Genomic DNA, 19,484 nt, shown 5'->3' with positions numbered 1-19,484 from the left:
CTCAGGTCCCCAGGCACAGGGGTGGGCTGTGGGATTAGGGATACATTTTGAGTGAACAAACAAGCAAAGACCCTGGGGCAAGAAGGTCTTGAGCCCACTGGAGGACGTGAAAGGCAAGGGTTGGGCCAGAGGGATAGGAAGGGTGTGAGCTGAGACCCTGGGGCCTCGAGAGTCAGCTCTGAAAAAGCACTGTAGCCCAGGCAACGGTTGGGCCTGTTACTGAAGAGGAACGGGAAGCATTTGAAGGTTTTTAGGAAGGGGGGAGACACAGTCCGATTTGTGTTTTTTAAGAGCTTGCCCCTCCACTCCACAGCAGCGTGGAGACTGGCAGGGGCACCAGGGGACAGGGTGGGTAGTTGTTGGGGGTGGGAGGAAGATCACACACCTGGGGTCACCCTGCAGTGTAACTGCAGAGGGGACTGAAAGAAGCCGGTGGATCCCAGGGACACTGTGTAGGTAGAGCTCTGGTTAGTTGGCTCCACGTGGGCAGTAATGGAGAAAAACCTGCACGGGACGTCCAGGTTTAAGGCATAAGCGCTTGGATGGATGGTGACCGCCTTTGCAGTCCATGTTGAGCTTCCCCTGCGCCATCTGCCTGTTTGTTTTACTTTGGCTGCCCTGGGTTCTCACTGCTGTGTGGGCTTTCTTCTGGTTGCGGTACGTGGGCTCCCCACTGCAGTGGTTTCTCCTGTGGCAGAGCACTGGCCCCAGAGCACAGGCTCAGTAGCTGTGGCTCCTGGGCCCTAGAGCATGGGCTTAGCTGCCCTGAGGCATGCGGAATCTTCCTGAACCAACGAGCATGTTCCCTGCCTTGGCAGGCAGATTCTTAACCACTGAACTGTCAGGGAAGTACCCACTCGTCATATAAGTGGAGACATGGGATGAGCTCTCACGTTAGTATTTCATTTACAAAAATACGAAAAAATCACAAATGACGTCCAAAATGCCACTTGAAATTGCAGGGATTTGGGGTTTGTTAGTTTGGTTTTGGCCACATGACATTTCACGTAGGATCTTAGTTGCCCAACCAGGTATCAGACCCGTGTCCCCCACAGTGGAAGTGTGGAGTCCTAACCATTGGGCCACCAGGGAAGTCCCAGGGACTTCTTACCTTTGCGTCACCAGCTGTGAGTTCAATTCCACTCTTTAGGGAGGTGCTTGTGAAACATTCCCTGGTGGCTCAGACAGTAAAGCATCTGCCAGAAATGCGGGAGACCTGGGTTTGATCCCTGGGTTGGGAAGATCCCCTGGAAAAGGAAATGGCAACCCACTCCAGTACTCCTGCCTGGAAAATTCCATGGATGGAGGAACCCGGTGGGCATCACAAAGAGTCGGACACAACTGAGCGACTTCACTTTCTTTCTTTTCTTTCTTATGAAACGTGCAGCTGGATGTGGAACAAACATGGAAGTGTGTAAATGAGAAAGAAGCCAATCTAGGTGTGGTCACCATTAGCCTTTCAAAATCTCCTTTTAAAGTTAATACGTAAATCAAGGTATTAAAACCTTTTGCTGAGTTAAAAAAGTATTTTCATAGAAAGGACTCAGCTAAGTGATAGGATGATTAGTTTAATCAATGAGCCTCAGGACAACAGGGCTGCAGTCCCAAGGGGCATTTCCGCAGATGATAGAGATAGTGCTGAGGAGGAACCAGCCACCTAATACAGCTATGATGTTGGTGAAAATATGTCACCAACACAGGACAATAAGATTGGAATTTTCTTTTCCCACTGCCTCTGGAAGCTGGGCATGTAAAGATTTCTGGTTTCTTCTTGACCATGTATGGACAGTAGTTTCATGTTGCTTTGAAGTTTGTCTCTCAGGCTTCCTGTATAAGAATTAGCCACCTGAAAAGCAACATTTTAATACAGAAATGGAACTTCTTTTTAAGAAATCCTGTGATGAATTCTTTTGCATGGTAGAGTTTTGCACTGTGATTAATTGTCCTCTAGTCAGCTTTTTTTTTTTTAATGGGAAGTTTGTAACATTTTAAAAGTGGGCTTTTCAATACTATTTAGACTGGTGTTACCTTTTATGTGTTGGTAATCAAATGCAAAATACAGCTGATACCTTGTATTATCATCTTATTCTTGAAAATATGGAAAGATCATAAATAACATTCAAATTATAGCTTGAAATCCCAGAGTGTCTGACAGCAGCTACTTGGATTACAGGCTAATCCCATCCTAACAAACCCCAACAGATGATCCAGATTCTTGTCACATATGCTTGAAGTAAGGGAGCCATCCACTGGGACTTGGAGAGCCTTTAGCATACAGACATCTTTATTGTTAGGGCATTTATTATTAAAACATTTAAACTACTCAGATATTATTCCATAAATGCGTACGTGCTCAGTCACTCATTCATGTCCAATTCTTTGCAACTCCATGGACTGTAGCCCGCCAGGCTCTTCTGTCCATGGGGTTCTCCAGGCAAGAATACTGGAGTGGGTTGCCATGGTCTCCTCCAGGGAATCTTCCCAACCCAGGAATCAAACCAGCATCTCTTGTGTCTCCTGCATTGGCAGGTGGATTCTTGACCGCTGTGTCACCTGGGAAGCCCCCTGTTTCACAAATATTTTATAATAATTTTATTATTTTAAGGTTTGACCTACACAAATATTGCTTCATCGATACCTCAAATGAGATGCGAGGTGTTTAACAGCAGACAATGATAGAGCTCTCTACAGGGCAAAGCAAGGCCCAGCTGCAGCCCCTTTCTGCAGTCAAAGAAAAGACCTAGCTTAGGCAGGGTCATGCTGGAATCCCAGGCAGTCAAGGCTTTACCTGTGGCAGTGACCACCACCCTGTTCCTCTGCTGCTGGGAGTAGAGCTTCCTGCCGCTGTGGCAGAAACCACTCAGCTCCCAGGGAAGTGCCCCACCCTGTGTGCCCTGTGAGGGCTCATAGCATCTCTTCATCATATAGTTTAGTTGCATTACGGAAAATAGAGGGAGATAGAGGGCTTACCTGGGCAGGGCTCAGTAATGCATAATATCATTTTATATAGGAATTAATTTGGAAATTAATGGTTAGGACTCCGAGCTCTCCCTGCCTAGGGCCCAGGTTTAGTCCCTGGTTGGGGAACTGTGATCCCACAAGTCGTGAGGCCAATAAATAAACAAATACATTTTTAAAATTAGTTCAGATTCCACACAAAAACCTTTGGAAACTCCACCTGTTTTAATTTGGGGCCCGTGACTGCAGCTCTCCTCCTGCCTTGCCTTACTCCAACCAGATTTCCTGGGTTCTCCTGCTGTAACTGGGAACAGTTTACCTTAGGTCTCTGGACGTGTTTTTCGTGCATAACATGTGTGTAATAACAGTAATCTGTCACAGGGTTGTGGTAAAGTTTGAATGTGCTGATCCAAGATAGACACTCGGTCAGCTCTCAGTAAGTATTGAATGAATGATTCTGAACAGCGTGCCTTTTCCCTACTACGTAGTGTACGTGCTGAGGACTCTAGCTGATGTAAAATTTGGTTGGCCCAGCAGGGGAAACCCAGGAGTTCTGGCCCCTCTTAGCCAGTTACTTGACCGTGCTCTGGGCCACACCTCCAGCCCCAGTCCACCTGCTGGCTATTGCCAGCCTGGGCTAACAGCACCCGGACTAGGAAGTGTTCAGGGTGGGTTCACAGCACAGCCCATTCCCATCTTAGAGAAACAGCTCAGACCTGCTTCCCCTCCCCCAGCCCCTTCTAGCAGAGCTCTGAAGCTCAGTCCTTCCTCTCCTCTTTGGACACCTCAAGGGGAAAAAGAAGGGGCTCATGGGTCGGTATCCCCTCCTTTGGGGCATAACCTTCTGTTCCTAAGCCCCAGAACCCCAGATGACAGTTTGAGCCTCCCAGCCTGACTTAAGGCCATAGAAATCCAGCCTAGAAGCCCGTCTTTGTGTTCCTAAGTGCCGAGTTCAAGTATTAAGGAATGAGGGTGGGATGGAGATAAGGGGTGATGAATTCGGATGTGCAGATTTCCAGTGGTTAGGAGTGCACTTTCACTGCTGGGGCCTGAGTTCAGTCCCTGGTCAGGGAGCTCAGATCCTGCAAGCCGCACAGCCAACCAATCAATCAATAGTATAGATCCTAAAGAGGAGAAGCCTTGGGAAACTCTTACACCTAGAAAGAGGAAGAGGCAGAGAGCTGCCAGTGCAGGCCAGGAAGAGTGGTCTGACAGGGCGTGTGGAGTTAGGGCCGCCTTGCATCCGCCTCCTCAGGTCCTCCAGAGGTGTGCCCCATCCTTTGCTGAACAATGCAAACAACACTTTTGTCAAATATAGTAAGAAAGGATTATAAGAGGTATGAAATGAAAAAAATCTCATCAGTATACAAGCCTCAGTTTGTTTGTTTGTTTGTTTTGTAAGTCCATTCTTCAGATTGCTTGAAAAGTTTATAAACACTTACTGTCAATCTCTGTACTTAGCTTAGCAAGGACTGGTAAGAGCTGGCACCCCAGCACTGCCCCATGGGTTGCACTTTGAGCGCTGCTGCCTTTCACTGTAGAGACCAAGTGGTGTCATGCAATGAAAGGAGCAGAGTGGTTAGGTTTTACCAGAAACTCACTCATGACCTTTAGGAGGGATTTCAGAAAAAGGATGCATACGGACAGGTTGAGAGAGTAAAGGAAAGAAAAACCAGTGAACCGTGGTAAACTAAGAGAATAACCCCTGCTTCTCCTCTCCCCCCAGTTAAAAGTATTGGCAAGGAAGGAAGGTGGGAAATAGCAGAACTGCAAGGGCCATTGCTTCAAAGGAAGGCTTTTTAAGATAGAGGAACCCCATGCATGTTTGGGCTTCCCAGGTGGCACAGTGGTAAAGAATCCACAGACTCGGGTTCAATCCCTGGGTCGGGAAGATCCCCTGGAAAAGGAAATGGCAACCCACTCCAGTATTCTTGCCTGGAAAGTTCCAATGACAGAAGAGCCTGGCAGGCTGCAGTCCACGGGATTGCAAAGAGTCAGACACAACAGAGCGACTGAGCGTCACATGCGTGTTTAAAGAAAGAGAAAGAAGCTAGTGGAAAAGGAAACATTTTAAATGCAAGAAATCCCCAAAGCTTGGCAAGCAGGCAGATAGCCTCTGCCTGCTTCTGCCCTTCTGTTGCACGGCACTCTCCACCCTGTTCCTGCAGTCCAGTGAGCTAACTGTCTGTCTTGTCTGCCATTCCCTGAAATGCACTGAGGTCTCTGTAACCTCAGGACTTTCTCACACGCCCATCCCTCTTTTGGGGACACTCTTTCCCCGACTAAGTTCTTTTTATTCTTTAAATCTCAGCTTCAGTGAGTGACTTTCTCATTGAGACCTCCCCTAATGCATCCCCCAACCTGAACTGAAGCTTCCTCCATATCCTCCCAACCTGTACTTTTCTGTCATTGAACTTGTGTGTGAGCTGGTTGGACATCTGTGTTCCTCCTTAGAATGTAAGCTCTTTGAGGCAAGGACTCTGACTGTTTTAGTCCTTCATTATCAAACCCTGAGCGCGGTGCCTCCCTCAGTAAATACAGCACTGGCTGCATAAATAATTAGTAGCACCACAACAATAATAAAAATAGCTGGTATGCTCAGTCACTCAGTTGGGTTCGACTCTTTGCAACCCTGAGGACTGCAGCCCTCCAGGCTCTTCTGACACTGGAACTTTCCAGGCAAGAATACTGGAGTGGGTTGCTAATTCCTACTGCAGGTATAATAATAGGTAACATTTTAGGTCTTAATTTTTTTGTTGGACTAGTTGATTTACAATGTTGTATTAGTTTCTGCTGTATAGCAAAGTGAATCAGCCATGCATATGAATATATCCACTTTCTTCTAGACTCCACTCCCATATGGATCATTACACAGCACTGAGTAGAGTTTCCTGAACAGTCTGTTCTTAATTAGTTACCTTGTTTGTATATAGTAGTGTGGATATGTCAATCCCAATCTCCCAATTTATCCCCCCTCCCATGATAACTAACATTTGTTGCATGCTTATTAGGTGCCAAGGATTTTATAAACATTCTCTTTTCTATTTTTTGGACAGTCCTATCTACTGTCCTAATTACTATCTACAAATCAGGACACTAAGTTTCAGCTCAGGTAGTTTATCCAAGAAGGAAAGACTTGTGAATGAAGGATTCAGGATCTGTGTCTAGATTTATTCAGTCCTAGTGGATGTAGGATGAGGGAAGGGTGGTCATAAGCCAGGCCCCAGACAGAGAGCCAGCCATGTTTCTACAGATCTCAGAGTTCGGTGGGGTGCCTCAGCTGACCTTTGGGTGTCTGACCTTTGGGTGTCTGATTATAACCACTTAGGTGAAAGAAAGAGGGGGTGGGACCCAGGCTTCTCCTCTGCTCTGAACTGGCCCTCACTGCTCCTTTCTGGTTATTAATGTGTGTTCTGTAGAACATTTGAAAATCCAGAAAAGCAAAATGAAGAGAGGCCATCCCTCAGTCCTGAGATAGCAGCTCTATGTTTCACTTCCTTTCTTTTTTATCTCCTCCTTACATATGTTTACTTACAAAGTGGGGTTTGTACTTAAATGTATACTCTACAATCTTTAGTTGGCATAATAGCATAAACATTCTCACAAGTAAAAGCCACATCTCACATTTGAAGATTTTCACACTGTCTTACAAGAAACAGAGTTGATTTTGGCATTCGAAATTTTTACAAGAAAAAAAAAAAAAACTTTTATGGCATATATTGTCTGAACCAGCCTAATCTGATTTAAGTTCTTGGGGTTTTTTTCTTCCCACCTTGTACAACCCAGGAAGTCCTATGAGTTTGAAGACTTACTGCAGTCTTCCTCTGAGAACAGCAGGGTAGACTGGTACGCACAGACTAAGCTGGGGCTCACACGCACTTTATCGGAGGAGAACGTCTATGAAGACATTCTAGGTAAGAGGCCGAAATGTCTGCGTGAGTCTGCCTGTGAGAAGGAGCGGGAGGGAGGTGGGGCTGGCTGCTTGAAACACACACACGCTGGAAGACAAACATGTACTCAAATGAGAGAGCCAGGTAGGCGGGTGGACGAGTGACCCAGGATGAAATACGTGAGAGAACATGAGAGGAAGCGCTGGCGATGAATGGCCAGGGAGGCAGCGTGGCAACGGTGGAAAACACACGGGACCTGGAGCCTCAATATCTATGCCTGAATCTTGACTCTGCTACTTGTTAGCTGTGTGACATTAGGCCGGCCACTTAGCGTCTCTGAACTTCGTTTCTCTCATCTCTGTGCTAAGGAAGATGATAGATACTTAACAGGGTTGTTAGAGGACTGGAGAAGATGGTAGGTAAAATCTGGCTTGTGACAGACTCTTGATGAATTGTAGTGATTACTGAATGAAGGAAAACTGAAGACTACCGTACTCTTTCCAAAACTGTAGGAATGTGGCAGTAACGCCATCAAACTTCAGACTGAAATGTATTTGAAAAGTAACTTTGGCCTTGCTCCCAAGAATTCTCTGATTCAAAAACAGGACTCAGATTCACAGGGCTTGTGTGCATTTAGATTTGGTGAGTTAAAATCTTCAGGGAGGATCACAGTTTCAGTGAGATGTACACTCAGACTATGTCTGCATATGTTGGGGTGGTGGGTGGCGGGGAAGAAACGAGCTGGTGAGAGGGAAAAACCCATCTGTGTGCCTAGGCAAGGGGCAGATCAGGCAGACACACACGTTCCTGCATGCACACAGTCGTCAGCACTGGAATAAACTCCTAGGTGGGAAGAAACGTGAGACTTGAAGAAGCGCGATACTAAGCCGCTAATACTAATACTATTTGAATTACTGCGTCCAAGCAGCCAGAGACAGGTTCCTGCCAATGCAGTAGATGTCCCAGGTCCAAAATGGATATGAGATCTGGACTCCTCTTAGTGTGTGCCTGGCAGGGTAGCTTTCAGTTACAAGGAGCAGAAAACCCAGCTGAAACAACAAAGGGAGTTGGTTGTGTCACGAGACCAGAACTGGCTTCTCTTCCTTCTTATCTTTCAGGTTAGCTCCCTTCTCAGCAGGTGTCCCACGATCTCCATGATGGCTGCCATCAGTTCCCCAGGGTCCCTGCCTGCAGCAAAAAAGGAAAGCCTGTCTCCTGCAAGTCCCAGCAAACACCCCGAGGTTCACTCTCACTAGACTGTGTTAGGTCCCTGTTCACCTTCAGAGTCCAGGAATGCCATGCAACAGTGGGCTTAGGCCTGGAATATGAGCCCTTCCAGGAGTGGTCCCTGAGGCCAGATTGGCTTAAGCTCTGAGACCAGGAGTGAAGCTCACACATCTGAGAATGGGGAGACAGAGACTTACCCCAGTGAAAACCGAGATCCGTTACCAAGAGGAAGGCTGAATGCATAACAAGACAACACACATCCCCACAAGGAGAGACCAAGGTGTTCCCTAGAGATCTGATAAGGAGAGCTTCCTTGGTGTTCCCAGTTTCTGATCTGTTCATTGCCTTTGACTGCAGATCCGCCCATGAAGGAAAACCCTTATGAGGACGTTGAGTTACATGGTCGCTGCCTCGGGAAGAAGTGTGTCTTGAACTTTCCAGGTTCTCCCACCTCTTCCATCCCTGACACACCTGCCAAGGTATGAGCCCCCAGAGAAACGGTGCAGGGAGGGGGTCCCCAGCACCGTGGCCTTGAGCCAGCTGGGGTTCTGGGTTACACGGGAATGCCAGGCATCCACACTGCAGGCTCCTGGATTTGCTCGTCAGCGGCCTGCCTCTGCTTCCTGCGTCTGGTTCTCCTGGAACCCTCTGCTCAGCAAGGCTTCCTAAGGTAGCGTTGTGGCGTCCGGCTCAGAATTCTCCCCAGCTGTAAATAAGATAGTACATCCACATTACACAGCTGTGAAGAAGAATGTTCTGACATAAACTCATATGTTTGTGAATGTGCAAGAATGTCTCTGTAACGGTCGCTAAGAATGAGTTAGCAGGCACCTCTGCAGAGTTGTCTGGGTGTCTAGAGGTCAGGAAAGAACACTGACATTTTCTCAGAATATCTTTTTGAACCTTTTGCAGTTTTGTACTATGTACATACAGATAATATTACTGTATTCTCATACATGATAATTTCAACACATTGCCTAGGAACTGAATTCATATTCTTCTTTTTTAACACATGTAGTTTTATTCATAATGATCCAAACTGGAAACAACTCCAATGTCCTTCAGTGGGTGAATGGTTATATATAGTACAGCACATTTATATGATAGAATATTATTCAGCATTAAAAAGGAATAAGCTATTGATGTATACCAACCTGGATAAATCTCCAGAGGTTTATGGCAAGTGAACAAAGCCACTCTCATAGGTTTACATACTACATGATTTCATTTATATACTTTTGAAATGACAAAATTAAAGAAACAGAGAACACGTTAGTATGAATTCATATTCTTTAACATAACATTACACATTCTTCATAATGGATCCCTGGGCACCCATTTCCCGCAGTTCCTACATATAAAATCTTCTCTCCGGCCAAAGCCTGCTAACTGCCTCTAATGTCATAGCCCCAGGAGCAGCAGATGTTTTCTCTGAAGAGCCAGGGAATGAATACATGGTCTCTGTTTTGACTGCTCAGCGCTGCCATTGTGGTGAGGAGCAGCCACAGAGTATATATGAACAGTCAGTGAGGCTGTGTTTCAATAAAGCTTTATTTACAGACACTGAAATTTGATTCTATATAGTTTTCACATGTCACTTAATATATATATGAATATATATATTTAGTCATTTAAAATATATATATACATATTTAGTCATTTAAAAGTGAAACTGTTCTTGGCTCATGGCCTGTACAGAAACAGGTGGTGGCCCAGATGCGGTCCACATGCTGTGCTCTGCCCAGCCCTGCGCTAGGTCATTTCTGCCTCTGCCCTTGGCTCTTGCCTGGACCTCTCCCAGTCCAGTAAGGCCCAGCTCAGTCATGCCTCCTTCAGAAAACCTCCAGGCCATCTTAGTCCCTGGGACTTGCTCCCCTCTGCTCTCCTGTAACACTCAATGGGCTAAGCATTCATTTTACACTAATTTGTATATTCCGTCTTATGACATCTCTTATTTTGATGGTTTGAAGTCTGACTTAAGTCATGTTGCTATTTAGTCACCAAGTCGTGTCGAGCTCTTTGCCACCCCATAGATGACAGCGTGCCAGGCTTCCCTGTCCTTCACTATCTCCTGGGGTTTGCTCAAATTCATGTCCATTGAGTCAGTGATGCTATCTAACCATCTATTGAGTCATGTAATATGTCTTAAAAATATCTCCTCAACTAGACTGTAGGCTCCTCGAGGTCAGAAAGTATGTATTTGGTTTCTTTGTGTTTCCCGTAAGTAGTTGTTATACAGTGGTTTAGTTGTTGAAGAAATTAAATGGAGACCGAATCCAGGCTACAAGTATCAGTTTAAATACCATCAAAAGGATCTGTTTCCAGCCTAAGAAAAGAAGCCAACTTCCTCTCTAGGCTCTGCTTGAGGTCAGCATTGGCTGGCGGGCGGAGGGTATACACATAAGGCCTGATAGTCACAAAGGGAATCTTCCTCAAGAGAGTGGAAGGTCGAACCTTTCATGAAGGCTGGATCTTACTGGCCCAAATCAATTGCTACAGTACTTGCCAAAACCGATTAACTGCTGTCTTCTCCTCCTATGGAAAAGAGCGTGATCATGAATAATCCGTGACAGCCAATAACTGACCAATAGTTTCTACTTGCCTTTGAAATGTGTTGTTTGTGTTTTCACTGGAATTTGGATGTGCTCAGCATTTAGGGAATCCTTCATTTCCCTCAGTGAATGAGTCTGGCTTAGAGGAAGGCTGTCTGTAGACTTTTTGATGATGGCCATTCTGACCGGTGTGAGGTCAGACCGGTGTGAGGCCTCACTGTGGTTTTGGTTTCCGTTTCTCTAATGATTAGGGATGTTGAACATCTTTTCATGTGCCTCTTGGCTATCTGTCTTTCTTCCTTGGAGAAAGAAAGCACTTATAAACAATAAGTGCTGGAGAGGGTGTGGAGAAAAGTGAACCCTCTTACACTGTTGATAGGAATGTAGATTGATACAACCACTATGGAAAACAGTATGAAGTTTCTGTAGAAAGCTAAAAATAGAGCTACCATATGATTCAGCAATCCCACTCCTGGGAATATATCCAGAGAAAACCATAATTTGAAAAGATGCATGCCCCAGTGGTCATTGTAGCACCATTTACAACAGCTAGGTCATGAGGTCCATCAGCAGAGGAATAGAAAAGGAAGATGCAGTGCATGTGCACAGTGGAATGTTACTCAGTCATAAAGAGGACAGAATGATGCCATTTGCAGTAGACATAGATGGACCTAGACATGGTCGTGCTGAGTGAAGTGAATCAGACACAGAAAGACAAATGTCCTATAATATTGCTTATAACTGAAATCCAGAAAAAAGGTACAAATGAACTTATTTATAAAACAGGGATAGAGTCATAGATGTGAAAAATGAACCTGTGGTTACCAGTGGGGAAAGGTGGGGGATAGATTGGGAGGTTGAGTTTGACATATACACACTACTGTGCATAGAACGGTTACTAATAAGGACCTACGTATAGCGCAGGGAACTCTGCTTAATAGTCTGCAATGACCTAGATGGGGAAAGAGTCTAAAAAAGAGTGGATATGTGGATATGTATAACTGAATCATCTTGCTGCACAGCAGAAACTAATACAACAGTGTAAATCCACTATACTCCAATAAAACTCTTTTAAAAAGGAAAAAGAAGGCTGTCACACCCAGTCTGACCCGTTCGTATCTTACTCAGTTCTACTTCAGAACAATGGAAAACATCTACCCAAAGCAAATCTGCCTGCAAAACTGGGGTGATCCTCCCTAGAATCAGAAAATAAAGGCTTAGTAGCCCTTTTCTCTTTTTTTTTTCCCAAATGTTTATTTATTTTGGCTGTGCTGCATCTTAGTTGCAGCTCTCAGGATGTTTGTTGCAGCAATGCGGGCTTGTTAGTTGCAGCATGCATGCAGGATCGAATTCCCCAATCAGGGATCGAACCCAGGCCCCCTGCATTGGGAGGGTGAAGTCTTATCCACTGGACCACCAGGGAAGTCCCTTAGCAGCTCTTTTCTTCCCCTTCCTGCCAAGCTAGAGAAAACCTTGGTCCTCTGTCCCTAAAGTAGTGCAACAGAGGACTTCCCTGGTGGTACAATAGATTGGAATCTGCCTGACAGTGCAGGGGACACAAGTTCAATCCCTGGTCTGGAAAGAATCTACGTAGCAGGGATAAACTAAGCCTGTGCACCACAGCTACTGAGTCTGTACTCTAGACCCAGAGAGTTGCAACTACTGAGCCACAACTAGAGAAAGCCTGCATGCAGCAACCCAGACCCAGTGCAACCAAAAATAAAATAATTAAATTTCAATAATTTTTAATAATTAATTTTTTTAAAGCAGTGAAACACAGTAGGTAACCCTGTCAATGAGACTTGAAGTCCAGAGGCGCTATCCTGCAGAAAGATAACCTGGTTGCCCAGTGCACATCTGATTGCCACTCATATTTGCAGGCCGTTGCGGCCTTTGCGAGTCATCAGGAAGACCGTGCGTCATGCGCAGTCCTCTGCCTTCCCACATCTGGGTGTCTGGTTTGTGTCCCCGTCCTCGGGCACAGCCGCAGACCTCTCCACCACCTCCATTAGCGCACCAGTATTCATGGAGTGTCTGCCACATCTGGGCTGCATCTGGGACTTAGAACTTACTGAAGCAATCTTTCCATGACAACCTCCTCTGCCAGCCACAGAAGGGTCCTAAGACATCTTGGAGGGGTCGGTTATTTAACTAGATTGTGCCTCTTTCTAGTAGAAAGGTGAGGAGTGACTGGACAGGTTTTCCTCAGACACTAGAGACATGCAGCTGGGGGCCGATGCTGATGCTTACAAACACACGAGGCAAGCTCCTGAGAAGGGGCTGTTTTCTTTTCTTGTTATTCCCACACGTAGAACAGCACAGCGAATATGATAGAAACTATTTTTTGTAATAAAGGAAACCTAATGTTCTTTCTTATGTATTGACACTTAAGGGGGAAAAAATCACTGGTTGACCTGGGTAGCTCACCCACATCGTCTTCCACCAACAAACCATCTGTCACCTCGTGTGGCTATGTAGGGGCAGTGTCTGGTCAAATGTGCAGGTCTTGGAGCCTGACTGCCTCTGTTCAAACTCACGTAGACCGCTTGCTAGTTGTGTGACTGTGGGCAAATGATCTTATCGCTGTATATCCGTATGTCACTGGTAAAAGTCGGGAATAATAATACACTCCTCTGAGATGGTGAAGGACCGGGAAGCCTGGCGTGCTGCACTCCATGGGGTCACAAAGAGTCAGACATGACTGAGCGACTGAACAACTGAGGGGTCTTGTGAAGGTTAATCAAATTAATTCTTGTATACCACTTAGACTAGTGCCTGGAGCATAACTATTATTTATGTATGTTTGCTTAAGCTATAGAATTAGGCTTTCAATATGTGTCCTTTTAAAAAATTACCTCGTTTTCTAAAAGCAGAACATTCTCATTGTAAAATTCGTTTTAAATACCAAGAAGTGTAAATTAAAAAATCATCTGTAATTGGGAATTTGTATTTTTTCTTTATACTCACCTGTATTTTTTTTTCTAAAACAGATGGTTATTATGTATATATGTGTGTGTATGTGTGTGTGTTTTAAAAGCCTTTTAACAGTTGCATGTAATCCCAACACCCAGAGAAGACCACTGTTGACACTTTGGTTTACTTCTTTCCAGACCGTGTCACAGTGTGTGTGTGTGTGCATGTGTGTGTACATAAAAAAAAGATTTGGGGTGATATCATATATACAGTTCTTTTGTATATACTTTTTTGCTGCTCTGTTACATTTATCATGAATATTTCCCCATGCCATTAATTTCTTTTAAAAACTGATTTGTATTGCCTGCAAGATATGCCATTGTTTTAATGTAATGCCACAGTGGTACGTTAGTGTAATGTCCCCAGTGGTCAGAACACGCGTGCCTGCCTCTGTATTCCTATGGGTGTATAGTCTGAGTGTTATGTGAATGTGTGTACCTGTGGGCACAGGAGAACAACTGTATGTGTGTGTGAATGGCATCCCAGTGCTCCCTGGGGGAGTCCTCTGCAAGGGAGCGGAGGAGTGAGGTTGAGATAGGTAAAGACGAGGTGGGATATTTTATATCAAGGACCTTCTGAGTTCCCTGCTGTTGGCCTCCTGGGGCAGTAGGACAGGGACATGCGAGGACTGGAAGGGGTTAAGCCACCAGCCACATTCAGACAGGAAGGGTGAATGAACCCTGGCTGAGTCCAGGTCAGCTCCGTCTTCGAGGCTCAAGGCACGTAGCTTCCTCGCCACCCCCTCTTCCCTAAGGGGGATCGGGGGGAAGGGATAAATTAGGAGACTGAAATTGATACCATACACATTACTATATGTAAAATAGATAACTAATTAATAAGGATTCACTTTGCTGTACAGCAGAAACTTAACACAACGGTATAAATCAACTGTACTCCAATAAAGATTTCAAGAAGAAAAAATATTTCTTCAATGGCATTTTCATTTTTTTTTCCTGATGAGTGAAGCTAAGAATCTTTTATATGTATCTGAAAATTATTATATTTCCTTTTCTGTAAACCTCCAGTCCTTATCTTTTGCCTGTTTTTCTTTTGAATTGTTAGTCTTCTCATTAACTTGTAGCATGTATTAGAAAAAAATGAGTTCTATAAATCGCAGATTTTTTTATTGTTTTTTTGTTGGCCTTTTGACCTTAGAACAGCTCATTTTTAAAAATCAGATATTGAGGCTCAGAGAAGTGAAATTCCTTGTATTAGAAGGAATTTCCCTTGCCAGTGACAGGGATAAAGCTAAACATAAGTCTTGTAACTTCTAGTACATGGTGTCAGAAAGCCTCATTTGGAAAGGTATGGCATAGAGCCAGGTGAGTTTCCACTTGTCTAAAAAGAGAGAGTGGATTAGACTTGCATCCTTTATCATCCTCATTTTCCATAATTGGATGATAAGTGTTTAGGCCCTTAACAGCATAGACGACCTCAGTGTACCCTTGGGGACTTAGACGAGCTTCTCCTCTTGACCTTCTTGGTCTCCGTCACTGGCAGCACCGCTTATCTCTCAGGGGTCTCTTTGTATTTATTTGCTCTTCTTCCTTCCTCTCCCCTCACAGCAGTCCTTGTCCAAACCTGCCTTTTTTCGGCAAAATTCAGAAAGGAGGAACTTCAAACTGCTGGACACAAGGAAGTTGAGTCGGGATGGAACTGGGTCCCCTTCCAAAATCAGCCCTCCCTCCACCCCCAGCAGCCCCGATGACACTTTCTTTAACCTCGGGGACCTGCAGAATGGCAGGAAGAAGAGAAAGATACCCAAGGTAAGGCTTGCAACAAGCTTCGTGTTCAGGAGTGCACCCCACATACACACTTCCCTGCAAAGGAAGGCCACAGAGGAATCTGGGCAGAGATCAAATCACTGGGCCCTCCCACCTGCTTCACCACAGGCCAGGTAGACATGGCGAAGCCAGCAGCTGAGCTAGCTGGGCCTTGGTCACAGTAATTGGGGTCCTGTGGGGCTTACCAGGTGGCGCTAATGGTAAAGAGCCTGCCTGCAATGCAGGAGACACAGAAGGACACACATGGTTCAATCCCTGGGTGAGGAAGATCCCCCTGGAGAAGGAAATGGCTACCCACTCTAGTATTCTTGCCTGAAAAATTCCATGGACAGAGGAGCCCGTCAGGCTACAATCCATGGGAATCTCGAAGAGGCGGACATGGCTGAGCATGCACACACACAGCCTTCCTCTTAGCCATGCCTTTCTCTGCTTAACGACTCTCATGATCCCAAACTGTGTTTCCATTGCCCAGCCTCAAAAAGGCCACATCTCCCTCCTTCGTGGCCTGAAAAAGCAGAGCCCCATCCGTAGTACTCTGACTCAGACTCCATCACCTCCCACTGCAGAGGGGCACCACATGGAGCCTGTGCTCTGAGGGAGCTCTTGTCAGAAATGCATCTTTACTGGGACTTCCCTGATGGTCCAGTGGTTAAGGCTCTGTGCTCCCCCTGCACGGGGCGCAGGTTCAATCCCTGGTTGGGGAACTAAGATCCCACGTGCCCTGTGGCATGGCCAAAAAAAAAAAATTAAACAATGGAGGGCTTATGTGAACAAGGTTCTCCTCTCTAAAACATACATATATTAAAATATATATATATATCTTTTCTGGCTCTTTTCAGTTCTGAAGGCAAAACAGGCCCAGTGGCTTGGGTGCGCATGAACTGTGGCTGCTCTTTCTTACATTGGTGTTATATTTCCTTTTGCTCAGTGCAGCCCCTGCAATGCCTGTCATTCTATGCTGGACACTTTGGTACCAACTTCCTACAGGAGCTTTTTTAAAATATATTTTAAAAATTTTTGTTTTTTGGCGGTTGTGGGTCTTTGTTGCTGTACATGGGCTTTCTCTAGTGGTGAATGGGGGCCACTCTTCACTGCGGTATGCTGGCTTCTCATTGCAGTGACCTCCCCCATTGCGGAGCATGGACTCCAGGCACACGGGCTGCAGTGGTTGCAGCTCTTGTGCTCAGTAGTTATGGTGCATGGGCTTAGTTGCTCCAAAGCCTGCGGGATCTTCCCAGACCAGGGGGATTGAACCGGTGTCCTCTGCATTGCAAGGCAGAGTCCCAACCGCTGGACCACTAGTGAAGCCCCCACTACAGGAACTTTTAGAGAAGGAATTCTTCATTTCAGAGTCTGCAGATGGACTTCAGGGGATCATGAAATGCATTAAATCATGTAAAGCTACATGGATGAGTTTGAGGGGATACAAGGAAGGGAGGTGGGTTGTCTATAGGTTTCATCCGATTTTTCAAAGTGACCCATTGACCTAAAAGTCAAAGGACATTTTCACCAGCTGCTCCCTCCTGACTCAGTTAGGTTCATCAGTATTTTGAGCCATAATACCACCTCCATCCCTTTCATTCTTTTTCAAGTGAAATTAAGTCACCTTGATAATCAAGAGTGCATCCTGAAGGCTAAGGGCAGTCAGAGTCAGGTGACCTAACACCTGCAGCCTGGCGGTTGGGAGAGGGCAGCGAGGGCCCGGGGCAGGACTCGGGGCTCTCTCTCCTCCCGTCTCCTGGCTCTGCCTTGCCCCACCCAGGGTGCAGCGCACATTGCACGCTGATCATCGGTGTCTGCTGGATGGGTTCCCACTAGCATGTGGGTCCCAGTCTCCTTCACCTCTGGCAGAGTCGCTCTCTGTCTCCTTTCGACTGTCTCCGAGTCCCTGCCCTGTGCTGTCATTGTGGCTGCTCGTGGGGACCCCGAAGTGTGGGGTCTTGAATCACCCTTACTGCGCCTCTTCTCGTTCTAGCAAGGCTCACACATCTCTGTAATGTCAAAACCCTGCTATTGTGGAATAATTGCACAAATGGCCAGTAACATCTATACAACCTCACCATTATTTTAGCAAATTAAACAGGAACAATCAAATGAATCAGCTTTAGGTTAAAAGAGCTTTGATACAACTCTTAAGTTTGACTGTGGGATCTGTTAATAAGTACTTAACCTGTGTCTTCTACCACCTTCATATTATTTTATTATTTAGAAAAGATTTTTTGATTAAGGAGAGGAAAATATGTGTGCATATATTATATGAAAGTAGAGAGGTAGAAAGAAAAGTAGAATTATTTCTGCCACTTTCTATGTGTTTAATTTACAAGCAGCAGTTTGTTACCTCTTAGTATATTGCCTGAAATTAAAGTGAGTTTCCACCCACTTAAATAGTGCCCAGGCACTTATTCCGATAGGCTTTGACAGATATAATCAAATCTGGAAAAAAATCAACTTTGACAGATACAGTCAAATCCAGAGAAAAATCACCGTGTTTTAGCTGTCACTTTCACAACAACGGCAAAATCCTATTAAAACTTTAATCATAAAGATGAAGTACACAGTTCTTCAAAGGAATGCTTATTTTTTTTAAATTTTTTGACTGCACCACAAGGCACGTGGGATCTTTGTTCCCCAACAAGGGATCGAACCCATACCCTTTGGATTGGAAGCATAGAATCTTAACCACTGGACCACCAGGGAAGTCCCAAGGAATGTCTAAAAAGAAAACAAATGACTAATTATCGTTTATTCTAAGTTTCATGAATCCTCAGTTCTGTCACTTGCTACTTAATCTTAATCTAGACTTACCCCCACTCTTGAGTATGAAGCTTCTTTCTAGATGCTCTGAATCCTTTTCTTGAAGTCAAAGTTTCTTTTTTAGGCACATTCATGACTTCCAGATTTTGACCCTTAAAGCATTTGCTGTCCAAAACCCTGGCTGTTGTGTTTTGATCTAGCAAGAAGGACTTCATGGTCTACTCACAACTGATGAGACAGTGGGTTGGTTGGCACTCCTTCAGCTGCCTCTGCTGAACCGTGTAACACAGAATCCCTTCTGGAAGCGTGGATGCTCCCCTTGGTTTCTCCCACCTTGGCCGTAAGAGGAATGAAGGTCCCGGTGGAGGAGGGGAGAGAAAGAGACAGTCCTTCCCTGTTTGCTCCTAGCAACCCTGTACCTTCATTAGAGCAGCAGCTGAAACCGAGCAGCTGTTTACTCAGCAGTGTGATGTCCTCAGGATTCATGAATCACAACGCTGTCCTTTCTAATGAAAAGCTGAGCTCCCCGCTCAGCGCACATGGCAGGTTTGTGTGGAGCCCTGTTTCTTTGGCAGCCACCATAGCAGAATTAAGTACCACATGACTCTCTGAAACACACCATCTTCTAAATGAGCTTATAGTTAAAAATATTTTTTCCAACTTAAAAATGGCTTCTAAAGAGGCCAGTACTTCTAGTACAAAACACTTTACTTTTTTTTCAGAACACTCAAAAAAAAAAATCATCTCCTGTTAAAGTTCAATTATGTGACAGCCAGAGAAATGGGGTTAGTGTTGTATTCTACCAGTCAGATCATGCTTGAAAAGAAGAGACGGCCACTTCAGGGGGGTGTGCTCTCAAGGAGATGGCGGCCTAGTGAGAGCAAACAGAAAGAGCCACCACATGGCAGGAGTTTGGGGGTGAAGGCAGAGGCCTCGTTCAGGTGGGAGCCAGAGGGCACAGGTGTCCGGAGATGCAGCAGGGCCATGTCAGGAGCGCTCTGCAGAGCTGGGGGCGTGGACCCCAGACCCACCACGAAGAGACCTTGAGGATAAGCCCCCCACGTCCTGCCAGGCCCATGCTTGTAGAGGAGCCAGCGAGCTCCTTTAGGGAATAGATCAGAAGAGCGGAGGCTAGAGATGGGCATTGGCAACTGTGCCCACCTGGTCCCATCACCCAGTTTACCATGGCATATCCCTCCTGTTCTTCCCAACGTACAAAAGAATTTCAAGCTTTCCAAGGTAGCTTACAGCCAGCTCGCCTTTAACATCAGTAGTTGGCTCGCCTCGATTATGCATGGGTAGACCTCCCTTTTTCCCAACCAGGTAAAACCCAGAAAGCTTCTGCT

At 45.5% G+C, this 19,484-nt stretch overlaps 1 protein-coding gene across 2 annotated transcripts in view; it reads left to right on the top strand.

Moving 5' to 3' along the window:
- Positions 1-19,484, top strand: part of DENND2A (DENN domain containing 2A) — a 97,243-nt gene that overhangs the window by 42,349 nt on the left and 35,410 nt on the right. For both annotated transcript variants that reach the window (XM_068972305.1, XM_068972306.1), the window contains 3 exons: positions 6,745-6,872; positions 8,433-8,554; positions 15,166-15,366. In XM_068972305.1, coding sequence (XP_068828406.1) covers positions 6,745-6,872; positions 8,433-8,554; positions 15,166-15,366 — 451 coding nt within the window. The remainder of the gene's footprint in view (positions 1-6,744; positions 6,873-8,432; positions 8,555-15,165; positions 15,367-19,484) is intronic.

This window comes from Capricornis sumatraensis, chromosome 5 (genome assembly GCF_032405125.1).
Source record: "Capricornis sumatraensis isolate serow.1 chromosome 5, serow.2, whole genome shotgun sequence".
Lineage (NCBI taxonomy): Eukaryota > Metazoa > Chordata > Mammalia > Artiodactyla > Bovidae > Capricornis > Capricornis sumatraensis.
The sequence above is the reverse complement of the archived record's forward strand: the minus strand, read 5'-3'. Positions and strand labels throughout refer to the sequence as shown.